This window comes from Gymnodraco acuticeps, unplaced genomic scaffold (assembly GCF_902827175.1).
Source record: "Gymnodraco acuticeps unplaced genomic scaffold, fGymAcu1.1, whole genome shotgun sequence".
Lineage (NCBI taxonomy): Eukaryota > Metazoa > Chordata > Actinopteri > Perciformes > Bathydraconidae > Gymnodraco > Gymnodraco acuticeps.
The window spans coordinates 745,190-763,645 of NW_022990397.1; the positions used below are offsets into that span (position 1 = coordinate 745,190).

Sequence of the window (18,456 nt, forward strand, 5' to 3'; positions counted from 1 at the left end):
TTCATCATGTCTTCATCAAGAGCCTGAGTCTTCATCATGAGCCTGAGTCTTCATCATGTCTTCATCAAGAGCCTGAGTCTTCATCATGAGCCTGAGTCTTCATCATGTCTTCATCATGAGCCTGAGTCTTCATCATGAGCCTGAGTCTTCATCATGTCTTCATCAAGAGCCTGAGTCTTCATCATGTCTTCATCATGAGCCTGAGTCTTCATCATGTCTTTATCAAGAGCCTGAGTCTTCATCATGAGCCTGAGTCTTCATCATGTCTTCATCATGAGCCTGCGTCTTCATCAGGTCTTCATCATGAGCCTGAGTCTTCATCAAGAGCCTGAGTCTTCATCATGTCTTCATCATGAGCCTGAGTCTTCATCATGTCTTCATCATTAGCCTGAGTCTTCATCAAGAGCCTGAGTCTTCATCATGTCTTCATCATGAGCCTGAGTCTTCATCAAGAGCCTGAGTCTTCATCATGTCTTTATTATGTCTTCATCGTGAACCTGAGTCTTCATCATGTCTTCATCATGAGCCTGAGTCTTCATCATGAGCCTGAGTCTTCATCATGTCTTCATCGTGAGCCTGAGTCTTCATCATGAGCCTGAGTCTTCATCATTTCTTCATCGTGAGCCTGAGTCTTCATCATGTCTTCATCATGTCTTCATCATGTCTTCATCCTGAGCCTGAGTCTTCATCATGTTTTCATCATGTCTTCGTCAAGAGCCTGAGTCTTCATCATGTCTTCATCATGTCTTCATCGTGAGCCTGAGTCTTCATCATGTCTTCATCATGTCTTCATCATGAGCCTGAGTCTTCATCATGTCTTCATCGTGAGCCTGAGTCTTCATCATGTCTTCATCATGTCTTCATCATGTCTTCATCATGAGCCTGAGTCTTCATCATGTCTTCATCATGTCTTCATCATGTCTTCATCATGACCCTGAGTCTTCATCAAGAGCCTGAGTCTTCATCAAGAGCCTGAGTCTTCATCATGTCTTCAACATGTCTTCATCGTGAGCCTTAGTCTTCATCATGTCTTCATCATGAGCCTGAGTCTTCATCATGTCTTCATCGTGAGCCTGAGTCTTCATCATGAGCCTGAGTCTTCATCATGTCTTCATCATGAGCCTGAGTCTTCATCATGAGCCCGAGTCTTCATCATGTCTTCATCATGAGCCTGAGTCTTCATCATGTCTTCATCGTGAGCCTGAGTCTTCATCATAAGCCTGAGTCTTCATCATGTTTTCATCATGTCTTCATTGTGAGCCTGAGTCTTCATCATGTCTTCATCATGAGCCTGAGTCTTCATCATGTCTTCATCATGAGCCTGAGTCTTCATCATGTCTTCATCATGAGCCTGAGTCTTCATCATGAGCCTGAGTCTTCATCATGTCTTCATCGTGAGCCTGAGTCTTCATCATGAGCCTGAGTCTTCATCATGTCTTCATCATGAGCCTGAGTCTTCATCATGAACCTGAGTCTTCATCATGTCTTCATCATGAGCCTGAGTCTTCATCATGTCTTCATCGTGAGCCTGAGTCTTCATCATGTCTTCATCGTGAGCCTGAGTCTTCATCATAAGCCTGAGTCTTCATCATGTCTTCATCCTGAGCCTGAGTCTTCATCATGTCTTCATCGTGAGCCTGAGTCTTCATCATGTCTTCATCGTGAGCCTGAGTCTTCATTATAAGCCTGAGTCTTCATCATGTCTTCATCATGAGCCTGAGTCTTCATCATGTCTTCATCGTGAGCCTGAGTCTTCATCATAAGCCTGAGTCTTCATCATGTCTTCATCCTGAGCCTGAGTCTTCATCATGTCTTCATCATGAGTCTGGATCTTCAGAGGGTCTCTGTGCTGTGATGAACTGTCAATAAACATAATTCCCCCGGGGATTAATGAAGTATTTTGATTGAATGATTGATATTATTAATAGAGTTTGAGTGTAATAAGGATGTAATGGATGCACTTTATTTGACTTTTTGCTCTGGAAACCGTCTGGCCGTGGACATCAAGGAGTGAACTTGTCATGGTTGTTTAATCCTCCCAGGCTTACAGAGCTCATCTGCTGTGAGGATCAACTCCCCGCGGTGCAAAGGTCGGCGCTGACCTTGATATAAGACCGTTCAGTGACCCGCTCTGTGCAGTGATCCTAATCTTAAGAAAACCTCTTCTTAACCCTCGACAGCTTAAGTTCCCGTCTTGTAAAACCACTCTTTATTGAGAAAAACGTTATGTGACTTGTGTTGTTTGGCTGCAGAATTCCTGAGGGAGTGATCCTGTATTCACATGATGCTTCGTTTGCTTTAGGGCGCCTCCATATTGTCTTATTTTGTGTTGGTATTAAAGTGTAATTGGTATACTTTGCATAGCGTCGCCAGCTTTATCCACCTTTATCCGCTACAGAAACTGCTTTTACAGTAGGCTTTGAAATGAACATTTTATCAAGTATTTTACTTTTTAAAATTAAGATTACCAATATTTAATTAGTTCATTCAGAACTTTTATTTTTACTGTATTATCTTATTCTTATTTTATACCTTTTTTAAGGTTAATTTATTTATGTTTCTTTTATTCTTATTTCATTCAGTCCTGGTTTATTGATTTATCTTTGTTTTTAATTCATAATTTTGCTCTTATTTATTCCTTTTTTAATTTGATTTATATTTTTATTTTATTCAGTCCTGTGTTTATTGACTTCTGTTCTTTTTTTATTTATCCTTTTTGTTTTAATTTTATTCTTATTTTATTTATTTTTTATGTTTATTTTAGTCCTGTGTTTTTATAAATATCAAGTAACACATCATTTTATTTGATAATTAATTTGTTGGTTTGTGAAGCAATGTTGTTTACCTTTGAAGTGCTATAAAAATCAAGTTTCATTTGTTTTGATTTAAAATCACATGGCAATCCATCCCATAGCTGCCGAGACAATTCACTTAAAATAACAAATGTGTCCCTCATGGAGGAACATCAGGATTCATCATCTTGGATTTAACAATGTCGGTATATTTTTTGCAAATCCATCTCGCAGATTTTAATAGAGTTTGACCAGCTGGTAATGATGGGTGGAAAGTCAGGGGATCAGACAGATGGGGACCACGATTGTCTGAACAAAATGTCATTGCTATCCATCTAAAAGTTTTTCTCTATCCGAAACAAAGTTGTGGACCAACAAGACAAACAAGCTATGCTGCTAGAAGTCCTAAAAAAAAAACACGCATCAAATATATATCAATTTCTTGCTACAAAACAAGAAAAGTATATATTATGCTTTGCTATTCCTTTGAAATAGGGCTTGAACTCCAGGCTGCAGTAGATTCGACACAGTATCTTTGACAGTGTGTGTGTGTGTGTGTGTGTGTGTGTGTGTGTGTGTGTGTGTGTGTGTGTGTGTGCGCGCGCGCGCGTGTGTTTTCATTTTTCCGTCATTTAGCCTAATGAGGGAGACCACATAATGTGCCCGGGCAGGATACTGTGTAATGATGGAAGCTGTCTGCCGCTCAGTGAAACTCTTCAAAAAGCTTCTTCTCGGCCAAAAATCCGATCCGTCCAGATATTTAAAGACAGCCGAGGAATAGTCACAGGCAGAGGAATCAAATACCACTTTTTTGGACACAAGGAAGACAGCAATAGCCTTTTGAAATCGCTCCATAGGGAAATATCAGGCCTGGGGAGATAACAGTGACGTAAAAAATAATGTAACCAGTACATTTTCTAAAGATTGTAGATTTCTAGCAGGATTACAATGTTATTAAAAAACTAAAAAGTGCATATAGTGTTTGTTGTAAAAGGATCAGATGTGATCTCTTCTTTGTAAGCTGTACTGTAGGCTAATATTTTAAATGTGAATCTATACGCCGACTGCCTGAATCTGATTCATGGTTTTCACTTTCTTTGGTTAATTTGTTCTGTTTTTAATTCAGTAGGTGAACCGATATGTTCATAAAATAGTGTGTGTGAGCTTAACTGTGTGTATTAAACAAAAAAAAATTCTGTCAGCTCAGATTTTATTTCTGCTTCTTTAAACTGTAGTGTGTGCTCATGTGTTTCAGTGTTGGTGTATAGGCTACTGCCTGAATATGCTGAATGATATGAAATCATTTTGGATCCTAAATATGTTGGTTTCTTCTTTTTCTAAGGTCACATTGTTCCGTCGACTTCCATAATACCCTTCAGTAAACCCTTTTTTATTTGCATTGCATTTGATATTGAGGTTATCCAAAAGTAACAGAACGTAATCAGATGACATTACTTTTATATTGTCATACTCAGATTAGGTTACATTTTCTCACATGTAACTAACCCTCCCATCCCTGTCACCATATAGTCCTGACAGTGAATACATTGATGTAGTGGTGTGTTATTGGCTGGTTGTTTTTAGAGAGCCTACAGCTGAGCAGCTCTGTGGGAAGCAGTCAATCAGTGCGGCTCCACATGGAGAAGGTCATCATGCTGAGGAGGGAATAGATTCAGCAGAGCTCGTTCTGGAGAGCTCTATTTATAGATTGTCATCACAATATGAGTCCCACTGCTGTCCCTGCAGACTGTGTGTTAATGCAATATATTAAGGGATGCTGAAGCTTTGCCACATTTGTACAAAGACCAAAGACGCAGGATCCACACAGAGTCTTTATTTATTGAATGTACATTGACACACACCTTGATAGAACCATGCGGGTACGAAAAATGCCTCTGGGTGAAATATTCTGCTCAGGGTGGGAAGCACCACAAAAACAACCGTCATCTTAACACCAGCTTTTGCTCCATCTTCTCACACACACAGGTGTTTCTGGGTAAGCAAAGGTATGTTAACCAATGAGCCGGGGGTAAGTACAAAAACATATTCTAACACAAACACCAGCTAGACTTCATGATACATGGAACAGGACAGAAATATTCTCTCTATTTTCTAGTTATTGATACAGCAGTTGAATAATAAATTAATAATAATAGGATAATGATAAATTCACAGACATGTCATATGATAAACAGGCTATTGCATTCTCCCCCTCCCATCCCAATCACAACCCCTGGAGTTCCAACAGGTATGAATTTGTTAACATGCAAATATCACACCGTCCTCGACCTCCACGCGGCGGCAGAGAGGCGCTCACTAGGACTTGTCGACGCGCTTCTTCTTCTGGAACTTCCTGAACTGGGACTGGATGGCGACGGCCGCCTTCTCGGTCTCCGGGTTCTCCATGTCGATGTCAAAGTCCTCTGGGACGTCCGTCTTGGAGGCATCTGCAAGGAAAAGGAAGAGATGTATGAGACTCACAGCAGCGTACGAAGACATGGGATGCAATCGAATTGTCCTTTTTGCTCAGGAAGGTTCCTGATGGAGTAAAATGACAAGTGCCTATTAGGTGCCGTTTGAACTTTCTAGATAGGAAAGGAGCTTCCTTTATTATCCCCTTCAGCTTCGGATGCACTGGAGCAGTCTTTACGAAAGGAAGGGAGAAAATGCTGTCCCACATTTACAACATTTGGCCGTTCATGGAAACTCTGCTCTATGATTATAATGAGGGACTGGCTTTAGAAACCCGTTACTGTGTAGTATTCAGTTAACTGAATAAGCAGAGTTTCCGTGAACGGCCAAATGTTGTAAATGTGGGAGCAGAGTCCTTAGGGGGAAGCCTGGGGAGTTTTAGTGGTCAAAGGCCAGAGCGTGAATTGATCTCCGATCCATAATTCCGTAAGGGGCTCAGCCAACACTGACCAAGAGGACACGACTGTAATCCCAGAAGAAAAAAACTGATACAAGCTGGTTTTCGCGATATTTAGGAGAACAAAAAGTGTTTTTATCTCCTGGAAAACAACAGATTATTGAACCTATCAGAGAAGACATGGACATCAGAGAATCAACAGATTTCTACTTCTTCTGCTATTCCCGTTAGTTTTTTACTTCCTGTCTGTCTTCTTCTTCCTCTGAAGTCCAGTGCTCTGTCTTTTAACCTATTTCTTTCTCTTGCTCTTCATTTATTTCCTTAGTTCAGTTTGTGGTTACATTCTCTTTTCTGACAGGTGATCCTGCCTGTCCTCTTCTGCTGGTGCTCTTGTTCTACTTCCCATCTGTCTAACCAGGAAGTAAACACTAACAGGGACACAGAATAGGCACCGCAGTGTTTAAAGACTGGTTAATGGAAAATAAAATGTGACAGACAGTTACAGGAAACCTTGATCAGTGCTGCCGTCATTTTAAGTTACGTTGCTGTCGCTGCAGTTCCAGCAACCATTTTTCTTAGTAACACGATCATTTTTAATTAAATAATATTATTTTAAAGCAATATTGTGAGCCAAGTTATTGGTTTATTTAATATGTAGCTGTGTGATAAGCGTCAGGATCCTGCTCACCCTGTCGGGGTTCTTTTATTAATAATGACCGCCTCGCTGCACATTGGTCTTCACAAAAGGTTAGAAGTTTCATGCATCATGAGTCAAAACGAAGATATCCCTGCAGACTAATAGTGCCAGGAACTCGGTGCATTGTATAAACAGCTATATGGTGTTCTTGATATTAGTCTTTCAACGGCTAAAATCTGCTGTAGTTTCTTTGCTGCAGGAATGTGCGGCTGCTCGGAGAGAGCTGCAGGCGATAATAAAGCAGGTTTATTCAGGATGTTAAAGGCCACGACAAGCTAACATTTACCCAGGCAGGTTTCGCTTTGGCCCTGAACCTCTCTCTGCAACGCCTCACTGGAACAATCAGGAAATAATAATATGGTTATATGGCTCAATAACATTTTGCAAAGGTGATTATTGCAGTGTGTTGTTTATATGCTGTAGCCTAATGTATGATTATTTAAATGAACAGTCTTTGTTCCACCGTTTAGCAATCTGCACTGCCTGACATTTAATGACTTTCATACTGAGATGAAACCTTATTATTTCAATTAGCAGTTTTAACCTTTTAGTGTCAACATGAACTAATTGTTTCTCTACATAGATCAGCATGGGGCTTTTCCATTTGTCAGCTCTGCAGGATGCCAGCAAAGGATCAGGGTTGGGAGGGTTCCTTTAAACATGTAATCCATTACAATCATCAGTACAGTTATTCACAACTATCACAATATAAAAGTAATGTAACCTGAATATTTTATATAGGCGGGACATCTCTTAGCGGTTGGCCAATCACAACAGAGCCGGCCAGCTAACCAATCAGAGCAGAGTGAGCTCTGGTTTCAGACAGAGGGTGAAAAGAGGTGCTGCAGCACAGGCAGTATGAGAGATCCCCCCCCCAGTGAATCATTCTGAACTGGACGCCATGATGATGAACTGGAAGATTAGCTATGGTTTCACCAGGACTCGGTTCTCTGTGAGACTCCTGAAGGTTTGTGATGTGTGTATGTGCTTTGCAACATATTTCTTTATTTTAAAATGTATTGTAACATTGTAATCCTGCTAGAAATCCATATTTTCAAAAAAACTGAAATCTGATTACACCTTTTCTAATGTATCTGTAGGAGAATACAGTTACATTTTATTGTATGCTGATTACGTAATACCGTCACATGTAATCTGTTACTCCTCCAGCCTACACATGACAGAGGTGGTGGAGAGGAGTATTGGAGGCAGAAAGCAGAGGCGACTCCTATATTGACTTTGCAGCTAATCCTTGAGTTCCCTCGGGGCTGAGCTTGAATACCTCTCTCTTGCTGTTCAAGGAGGAAACACTAAATGCCGTGTCAAGCCCGACTTTGAGTCCTGCATTAATTGATATTGAATGTTTCCACGCTCTAATGCCTGCTGCTCTGGTCCCGGCAGCAGTAGCTATTGAGCTGCACCCTCCGCCATGTCACCACCAGACATGTTCATAATCTTTTTAATACATGCCGCTGACAGCTTTTTTTACGATGTCAGAGCGGAGGCACACGCAGGATGTGATCCACGGTGCCTTCATGTGCTGGGAGGAATTTGGAAATGATGACGATAGAGAACATTGAATCTTTTATCATTACAGCAGATGGTGATAGTTGAGGGCACAGTGTGCTTCAAGTCTGAAACAGTTATCCTTCTTACATGGTCCAAGGATACATCGTACAATCTGTAACAGAATATCCCGGCCTTAAGATTCAGCAGAAAAGACTTCAAAAATCCCCCATATTAAATGAAAATGGCGCTCGCTGCCAACGACTTGACTCACAAACATCGATTTAAAAATGATCCGTATTGCTTCCGCTAAAAGAAAGAAGTCCGATCCACTGTTTACCAACAATGCTTACTTCCTGTCTGTCTTCTCCTGTTGATTTCTTTGCGGCGTTTTCCGATGCAGGAAAACAAATGTTTGTGGTCCACAGCTGATGTTAAATGGACCGGACTTCTTTCTGCAGTTTGATAGGAATGCATGGTCCCTTGATGAGAGCATCCTTGTCTGGAACGTCCCAATTGACCAATCATAATTGAATATTCAACAAAGCCATGTCCAGCAGTGGCTCAGTCAGTAGGGGCTTGGACTGTGAGAGGACGTGCGTGACTTTGGTCTCAGGAGGAAAGAAGTGAATTGTTTGTTTTGTGGATCGCTTTTGTTTCGTCAAACTTATAGTTGTGTTTTTTTTGTTCTGAGTCCCCCCCAAACAGCCTTGCTGGCTGGGGGTTTCCCCCGACCTGTGTGTTTTTTCGATCGGATGGATAAACTGGCAAAGAAAACAGGAATGGATTTATCAACTGCGTCACGGATCACGGACATTGACACACTACAGCAGAGTGCGGAGAAGGACGGGACAACTGTGAATGAAAAAGGAAAGGACAATGACAACGAAAATGCGAATGGACAAAATGAAAAAACAGGAGTAGGAAAACAAAAGGAGGTGAGAGAGGAGTTTGAGTTGATTGGGGAGGAGGAGAAATATAAAAAGGAGCTGACAGTGGTGGTGGCGGTGGAGAGTGGGAAAGCAGTGGTAACTGTTATGGATCTGCTAAAAGGAGTTAAGAAAGAATGTGGGATTGTGATGGGATGTCGGGTTAAAGGAGATGGGCTATATGAAGTGACAATGGCTGAAGAAAAAGGAAAAAATAAACTGTTGGATGGAATAAGAATCAATGGGGTTTTGGTGCGGGGCAGAGACTGCATGGCAAAAGAACTCACGGTGTCATTCCTAAATATACCTTCGTATATATTGGACACTACAATTAAAGGCAGATTGGCAATGTGGGGGGTTTTGCCTGTCTCGGCAATAAAGAGAAGAATGTGGCCCGGCACTGATGTGGTTGATGGGACGAGGTTTCTGAGAGTGGAATTCAATAAGGAAGTGCGGTCACTTCCGTACTCCACAAGGTTCGAGACTCTAGAGGGGCCGGAATACTTCAGGGTGATTCACGACAAGCAGGTACCGGTCTGCAGGATGTGCATATGGCCAGGGCATTTATACAAAGAATGCCCTGAGTTGAAATGCTATAAATGTGCCAAGCAGGGACACTATGCCTGGGACTGTGTGACTCGGGAGGAGGGGGCAAGCGGAGCCAGGGGGAGAGAAAGTGCCCAGGCGGAAAAAACAGTGGAGAATGGAATGGAGGAAGAGGAGGGTGGAAGTCAGGAAGAGAGTGAAGAAGAGGATATAAGTGATAAGGCTGGGAGCAGGATAAACGAGGAAGCTGTGGCTGCTGTCGCGGCGGTGTTTGTGGTGGCTGCTGCAAAGAGAGAAGCTGACGCGGCTGCCATGGATGGTGGAGGAGACGGAGGGAGGAAGAAGGGGAAAGCAGACGAAGGAAAGATGTGTAGTAGCAGAGCCAATACTGCTGCTGTTCCGGCTGCTGCGGATGATGGACAGACTGCGAGGAGTGGTGAAGGTTTGGCTGAGACTGAAGTAGAGGCTGTGGTGGATGTAATTCTGGGGGCAGAAACTGATACCGAGGCTGAAGCGGACGTTGAAGTTGAACCTGATCCTGGAGGAGGAGCTGTCGGTGGGAGGAGAGGAGGAGAAGGAGAAGGAGGCGGAGGACAGACGGCTGAGGGAATGGAGGTCAGCTCGGTTGTGTCGGACATGGAGGAGGGAGGGGACGACGAGGAGAACGAGTATGAGGACGAGGAGGTGGAGATGAAAGGACCCATAGAGGAGAAGATCTTTGGCGAGGCGAATGCTGGGTTAAAGAGCAGAGGAATGAGGAGAGAATCCAGCAGGCTGAATGCAAAGAGGAAAGCCGATAAGGAGAAAGCGGTGGAGAGAAGACGGGTGAAAGCGACAGGAGGAGTTGCAAAGTGTCCGGACAAAAAATAAATAGAATGAAAACAATAATAACCTTAATAACACTTGTAATGGTGACAATTTCCTCTTTCAATGGAAATGGGCTGAGGTCCAAGGACAGGAGAGAGCAGGCCTTAATGATAGGTGACTCAGACATTATTTGCTTGCAAAAGACACATTGGGATGAAAGGTGTGTGGTGGATGTAAGGAAAGAATGGATGGGAGAAATGTATGTCTATAATGGGAGTGTGGGTGCAGGGTGGATACATGGTTAAAAGGGGATGTGATTAGAAGACCTCTGCATCAGAAAAAGTGTGGATGAGTGTTGTGAATGGTATGACTGGCAGGAGAATGTGGGAGAATGTGAAAATTAAGTGGAACAGTATTGAATGTGATAATTTAGATTTTTTTTGTTGAGGCATAATAGGGTGTTTAACAACCTGATCATTAGCCATTTTGATGCAACTGTTGAGAGAGAGTGTGATGTGTGTAAGGATCAGGTTGAAACGTGTTTGCATGAGTTTGTTGAATGTAAAGAGCTTGTTGTTTTTTTTGGAAGGATGAAAGAGTTAATTGGTAGATGTTGGAATGAATGGTATGTGAGAGAAATGGAATGGAAGGAGCTGTGGCTGTTTGGTGTGATTGAGAAGAAGGATGAATGCAATGTGAATCTTTTAAATTATGTTCTGAGCTATGCAAGGCGTGCGGTCCAAATAAGGAGGAACATTGCCCATTTCGAGGGTAAAATGTCAGAGGTGTGGCATATAATGAAGAGGACAGTAAAAAGGGACATTAACCTTGTGCTAATACATGTGGAAAAGGACTCATTTTGCGAGGATTTTGTGGATGACAGCAGGCTAGTTGAGCTGGATGAGGAGGGAGCATTGTGCTTCAACATTGAACGGAAAACTTAAGGCACACTACCTTTAAGCTAGTGGTATGAAATATTGAATGTGTGTATTATGAGCAATGCTTTATGTAGTTGTGATGAGATTTTAAATGTCTATTTTTGATAATAAAAGATAAAACAAATAATAAAAAAAAGCAGGGGCTTGGACTGTGAGCCGTAGGGTCGCCGGTTCAAGTCCCCGACCAGACCTAAATATGGAGTGTGGACTGCTACTTGGAGAGGTCCCAGTTCACCTCCTGCCCTGCCGTGGTGCCCTTGAGCAAGGCACCGGACACTCCTCACTCCCATTGCTCCCCGGGCGCTGTGCAATAGCTGCCCACTGCTCCTAGTACTACTCCTGGTACTAGGATGGGTTAAATGCAGAGGCCAAATTTCACTGTGTGCTGTGTGCTCTGCATGTGTGACCATTAAAGAGGGTTTCATCCCTCCCAATTCTATTCTAATACATTGATTAAGCTGACAACTGGTATTATGTACAATTAATTGACTTTTTCTCAAATCGCAATATGAACATTGGGTCAGAATCGTGCTCACGTTGTCGGTGTTCTTGTTTCATTAATAACCACCTCTCTTATTATCCCCTACCTAATTCTAAGTTATTTTTGTGCTGTCTGTGTTTCGTCTAACCACACAAAAAGTCCAACATGATACATCAGAGGAATCATTTATCAGAAAGAACCCTGTCTCCTTCTTTAAGAAAAAGGCCATGAGTTTCCATCAGTTTTTACAAGACGGGAGGCTGGATGTGACAAGGAAGGATCACACACACACACACACACACACACACACACACACACACACACACACACACACACACACACACACACACACACACACACACACACACACACACACACACACACACACACACACACACACACACACACCACACACACACACACACACACACACACACACACACACACACACACACACACACACACACACACACACAATAACCAAACCTATTATCTCTGGCAGCACTTCTGTCCCTGTCTTCAGCTAATGGGACTGTAACATCAGCTGTCAGAGTGCCAGTCTGGATCATCTTGACCGTTCTTCAGCGAGAGGAGAGACATGTTTTTATTTATGGTGTTGCTGTGTGGCCACTGCTGGAAAAGAAGCCTCCATGCTGCTAGTTTACTGGATTTACTTTATTTAAACTTTACTTTCTTGACTCATGCCAACTTTATATATAGTCAGGCTTTGGGAGTAACGGATAACATGTGACAGCGCTATGTAATCATGATACAAACAGAATTATTCTTTGTAAGCTGTACTGAAGGCTAATACTTTAAGTGTGAATCTATACGCCTACTGCCTGACTCTGCTTTATGGATTTTTTTTTTTTACATGTAACTAGTAATTGTAACAGATGACATTTTACAGAAACCCTCACAATCCTGTCTATAGTTCAGCAATATATCTGACATGATAAGACTACTCTTTGTTAAATGTCTTCTAAAAGCCGCTCTGAAGCTCAGGACGTCTTATTGATTTCACTGCTTAAAACCAGTTGAGCCATGAGGAGGATTTGTGGAAGATGGAGGCATTAAAGAAGGACTTTTAGACCTCGAGACAAGAAAGACAGATTGTGGAAAGTAAAGTGTATTTTACACCGTATGTAGACATCTGTTAGGGCTGAAGATGCTGCATGTCCCTTGTTGCACTTTAACACTGCAGCTGGCAACTTAAAGAGGACATATTATGCTCATTTTCAGGTTTCATTTGTGCCTCTACTGTTGGATGTTTCCATGCTTTAATGTACAAAAAGGTCTTCATTTTTTTAAATCGCACTTTTTACGTTAACTTTGTTTTGTGTTGCACTTCTGTTTTTAATTGAAGTGCTTTCGAGCATGCATGTGTCTATAGTTGAAAGTCAGTTTGTCAAAGTGAAAGGATCATTTCAGCGACCCCTCAGCCCTTTAACACCGGAGGGAGAGGGGCAGCGAAGCGTGGGAGAGACCACCGCGATCAATACACACATGCACACACTGCCGTATTGATCGCCACTGTGGGCTCAGTTTTTTTTCACCACGTGTCAACTCTTATTTCGGTGTGTGTGTGTGTGTGTGTGTGTGTGTGTGTGTGTGTGTGTGTGTGTGTGTGTGTGTGTGTGTGTGTGTGTGTGTGGTCGAATTACATGTAGAAAAGTCTACGAACATACAAAGTTACATGCAGGCTTGGGGAGTCATACATTACATGTAACATGATGACGTCATCAGGATACAAGATGATAACTTAGAGTTACATACAAAAAAAATATCAGAATACTGTCAGATAAAAACATTGGGGATTACTAGCAGGGTTACGATGTTACAATACGTTTTAAAATAAAGATCGATTAGGTAGATGTACTGCCTGGATATTATTTTCCATTTAGTCTCAATTCAGTAGGCTATTTTATTGGCTAGCGCTCCAATACATTGTACATGTTAGAGACGTCCCGCCCCTTAGTCTAAGTGGTTAACCAATCACAACAGAGCCGGCCAGCTAACCAATCAGAGCAGACTGGGCTCTGCTTTCAGACAGAGGGTGAAAAGAGGAAAAAAAAAGAAAGAAAGACCTTTTGAACATTAAAGCATGGAAACGTGTCACAATAGAGGCACATAATATGAACCTGAAAATGAACAAATAAGTCAAACAAAACATTTCAAATACAGTTGCAAATTTTAAAAAAAGTTGGATGTTCAAAGAGCTGAAATGTGTGGTTTCAGCTCTTTCAAGAATGCTTCTTAAGCAGCGATGCATTTACAAACAATATCTGGTAGAATAAGACCCATTCAACACGGCTACAATTGAGTACAGTAAAGCTAATTAAAAAGTGTCTTGAAAATGGGTCATCTTCACTTCTCAGAGCTAATTATAGAAGAATGACTTTGATCTCTAAGGTGAGCCAATTTGAAATGACGCCTGAGCCTTTTGGAAACGAGAGGGGGGTGGGGTGCTGTTGCCAAGCAGTTTCCACATTGTCTTTTTTCTAAGCTTTTACATAAAGAAATGGAACAGTTTCACCAAGCGGAGGATTCTCTTCACATATGATATATGATAGCATTTTAGCAGAGGATTAGCGAGTGTTTTTATCTCTAATGCTGCTGTCGGTGTGTTTGATGTAAAGCTGTAGTAAGCCTCTCTGCTCCAGCTGCTGCAGCGAGAGGTCCGTCTGTGCTGTGAGGTCAGCGAACATGTCGAGCATATGGCCCAGAAACACAAAAACATCTGGGCTACAACCACATCAACAAATGTCACAGAATAAGACTTTCTAGCCCTAACCCTGGGCCAGTGAGGGTGATGATGATGAATAGTGCAAATATGAAAAACGTGCATGCAGCCTGTTGCAGTTGTTTCGCACTATTTTCAGCTTTCTTATTTTTGTATTTTTCTGTTAATAACTTCTATCAGTAACTTAGAAAGCTGTGCCCTCTTTCAACTTTGTTGTAGAGGAAGATTTTGTTTGTGTTTGTGGCTGTTGAGTTGCTGCCTTGTTGACACTAGGGAGAAGCTAATCGCACTAAGGACAGCTAGCATAGTGGTCGGAACAACAGCTATCCCCACTGACATCTGGAGAAGGACACAGATTGGATGCTGGGTATGTTTATTACTTTGTTAAACATAACAGACAGACAAACTTGGTCCATGAATTATTTATCAGTTTCTCTTAAGAATTTCCTCCACAGCGAAGAGACGAAAGAGGAGAGCTGGGTCCAGATGTATGGAGAAAAGGAAATACAAGCATCGACTCTATTCTTTCACACACACATACGGGTTTTGGGCCGAGGGCGACACCGTACTTCCGGTATCCACCATTGCACGCGAGGTGCAAGCAGAATATCATAGTCTATTGCCTTAATCAATATCTAGTCAACTCTAAAATACCACATACCTATATGCAATGGCATGATAATATTATTGTGACAAGTGGGGTATTCTCCTGGTGTTTCTAGAAGATAGACGTAGATGCTGCCAAAATCGACCGAAGGCCACTTTCGAGAGTCGTTTTTCCTTACATCTGCAGGCAGTCTGTAAGGGCAATCGGACAACCCACACAGCTCTAGTTTACGCTGGTAACGATCTAAAGCACACTCCTCAAGTCCAGAGATGTAATCCGAAGACATGCAGCGATTTCTTCGGTCGTTAACTCAGAAAAAAAACCTAGTGCGCTCTGCCTGGCTACATTACCTAGCTGTTTATATTAGCACCTCCAGGATATTAGCACCTCCAGGAAAATGGCGTATTTCTATATAGATATATGGCGCGCGTTGCATTGTGGGTAGCTCGTGACGTCACTGTGTGTGAAAGAATAATGGGTAATGTAAAGATCACTGGCTAATAATGGACAAGCTAGCGGCGGAATATTTGGATTGTATGTTTTATGGGGTTTACGGAAACATGGCTGTACTATCCATCCCTCTTTATATCCAATTATCCATCCCTCCGTCCATTTCCTGCTCGTACTTTTCCTCCTGTAACATTTAAATAAACATACACTACAGATGCAATTATTTTAAATAACATCCAACTCTTCTCAATACAAATTAAACCACAACACCCTCTGAGTACAGTCTGCAGGACAGTTTGTATTTTGTTTCAGCAGCAAGACGCAGAAAGGCGGGAAAACGTTGATTCAATTGTGTGCTCTTGATTTAATCTGAAGCTGTTATCTCTCCAATAAACACTGCAGCCTCTCCGTCAGAGCTGCTATCAGTCCGACCTGTTCAATTTGGTGAATGTGAATGCATCTGTGTGTGTGTGTCCTTGAGCCTGTGAGAGGTTTTCTGTGAAGAGTGTGTACTGGGGGTATGCAGAGTGGGCGAGAGTCAATAGCAGCGTTACACCCCCCCCTTCCCCCCATCACCCACTCTAAGAGCTCTCCCAATCTCTCCACAGTGAGAGGCAGCATGCTTCAGACACGCTGGGAAAGCAGTTTTTGCAGGCATCAAATTAATTGTCAAGGTCAGACAACAAAGGATTGTTTTTGTGTGTGTGTGTGTGTGTGTGCAGTGCAGGTTGTGTACTTTCCTCTCCTCTTTTTAATAAGTGAATAGAAAGGCAGACCTGATTCCTACAGGCTTTGAGAAATTGGTCTTCTGCAGCAGTGTTTCAACTCTGACAACCGCTCGAGGTAATTTGGAGCCCATAAATTGGTGCTGGTGAATAATGTTGATGGTGTAGCTGTTCCATACGGCGTATGGCTACACAATTTGGATTCAAAATAACTAAAGTTCTTTATTTTGAAGTGTGTGTGTGTGTGTGTGTGTGTGTGTGTGTGTGTGTGTGTGTGTGTGTGAACTCTGATGGCAGCTGTCCTTCAGACCATGTTACTGTCAATCATGTGCCTTTTAAAGCTCATCTTGTGCCCACATGTACTGTAAACTGTGGCTGCCTCTCATCTCGTCAATCATCCTCTGTCCGTCTTTCCTCTCATCATACTGTATGTTTACTGGTTGATGGTTTCATTTTGAGATATGGTCCAACTTCACAGTATTATTTAGAGGTTGTTAACATTAGTCCTGAACCCTAACACTACTGGATGCTGCATTAAAGAATAAAACGCCTGACTGGTTGCAATAGTTTTTTTTAAGGGTTATAAAGAGAAACTCTGTCAGGAACAAGACAATTACATCTCAGTCCGGCTGCATATCCAAAACATATTTTTCTTCTGATTTAACGAAACAAAGTAAATGAAAACAATTCTGTAATTTTGTTATCTTTGACGGTAAAAACAAAAGAAACCATATTAGTTGCGATTGCTTTCATTTAAGGCTAAAACATTCGTATCACCTTTGTTGTTTCATTTTTGTTCTCTTATATTTCCACTGTCACAGCAGCAACACCGGCATAACCACAGGAAGGTCAACCTTCATTTTCTTCTGAAGGTGCAGAGCTAACACGGGTCCCTGGAGGACGAAGAGGCTAACAGAGGAATCAATAAGTCATGTCAGTAAAGCTCGTTGTTCAAGGTTGCTCACTGCTTGTAACTTTGTATCGGACCGGTTAGATGCATGCAGTATTAGCTTTATGATACTTGAACAATCAGACAAACTTGAACACAAAAACAGCAAACAGGTCGAGTCATTGCATCGAGAGTTACAGAAATAACGTCATTTATTAACTGATCAAAAATGCAAAAAATCGCTTCCTGTCTTTTTTTATAATTGTATTTATTGTATGTGTATCTATAAATGTATATGTTTGTGTGTCAATGCATGTATTTATAAATAAGTATATATGTTTTTATATATGTTCATATTTATTTATTGTTTGATATGTTGAAATTAACTGTGACATTTCAATTTACCAGGCTAGATGACAGTAAAGGAATATTATGTTATTCTTTTCTATTATATTTGTGCAATCTGTAGATCAATCATTAGCTTTATGATCATTGAAGAAAAATCCAAGCCAATGCATATTGAAAACTTTGAGACAATCAAATGCTGTAGATTTATAGGAAGCTCAATTTAAGGCTTGCACTTACTAGATTTCCTCTTTCCATCAATAAACTGTGGTTTTATTTATTGCATTAAGCAAAGGGCTCACTTTATAATAAAGTGAAAACAGCTCATGCTTCCATCTCAAAGTGTGAAGTGTTGCTGAGTCAGGAGAACGCAGCAAATCACCCATTTGATTTAGAGGAGGTGAGCGCGGGGAGATATTAGCTTTCACGTTGATGCCTTTATTTGCTTCGCTATGATAGATTTAATGACAGATAGCTCAACAATAAACATGATTTGTAATGCGCCCGGTGTAGATCTTTATTTCCCCCAGGACGGAGCTGCTGGTCCTCTCAGACTCACCTGCTGAGTCAGCACTTAACAGCTCGTCAAGAGATTCAAGAGGAATCTGTGAAGTGGTGCGATATATAATCTTTTTAAAACACAAAATGATTAATAAAATATCTAATATATGTCCCGTTTTTAAATCCAAATATCTCTATTGTCATCATACTGAGGTAAGGACATTTTGTTGGCTTCTTTAAATACAGTAAAAGAAAAAGGAACAAATAATCTATCCAATTATCCATCCATCTTGATTTTCTGTAAGCCATGTGAAGAGTTCCTACATTGCATTGATCCATGTTTTTATTTAGCACAGTGAGTCATTACTGATGACCCATCCTGTGAATGCTCAGAATAAACACACCGTTTTATATTCATACAGTCCTGAGTGCTTTACATAAGACAGAGATGAAGAAAAACGGACGAAACGACAAATGAACTAGTTCAAATGTTATGAAATATTCTCCATGTCATCACTTACATCATGATGAGCGCTGATGGGAAGGCCTGAGGTTCAGTGTGTGTGTGTGTGTGTGTGTGTGTGTGTGTGTGTGTGTGTGTGAACTCTGGTGGCAGCTGTCCTTCAGACCA

At 41.5% G+C, this 18,456-nt stretch overlaps 1 protein-coding gene across 1 annotated transcript in view; it reads right to left on the reverse strand.

Annotated features, from left to right (window-relative positions):
* Positions 1-4,611: 4,611 nt before the first annotated feature.
* pcp4b (Purkinje cell protein 4b) overlaps positions 4,612-18,456 on the reverse strand; it is a 118,274-nt gene continuing 104,429 nt past the window's right edge. The window contains exon 3 of the mRNA XM_034224603.1: positions 4,612-5,239. Within this exon, the coding sequence (XP_034080494.1) occupies positions 5,109-5,239 (131 nt within the window). The 3' untranslated portion in view covers positions 4,612-5,108. The remainder of the gene's footprint in view (positions 5,240-18,456) is intronic.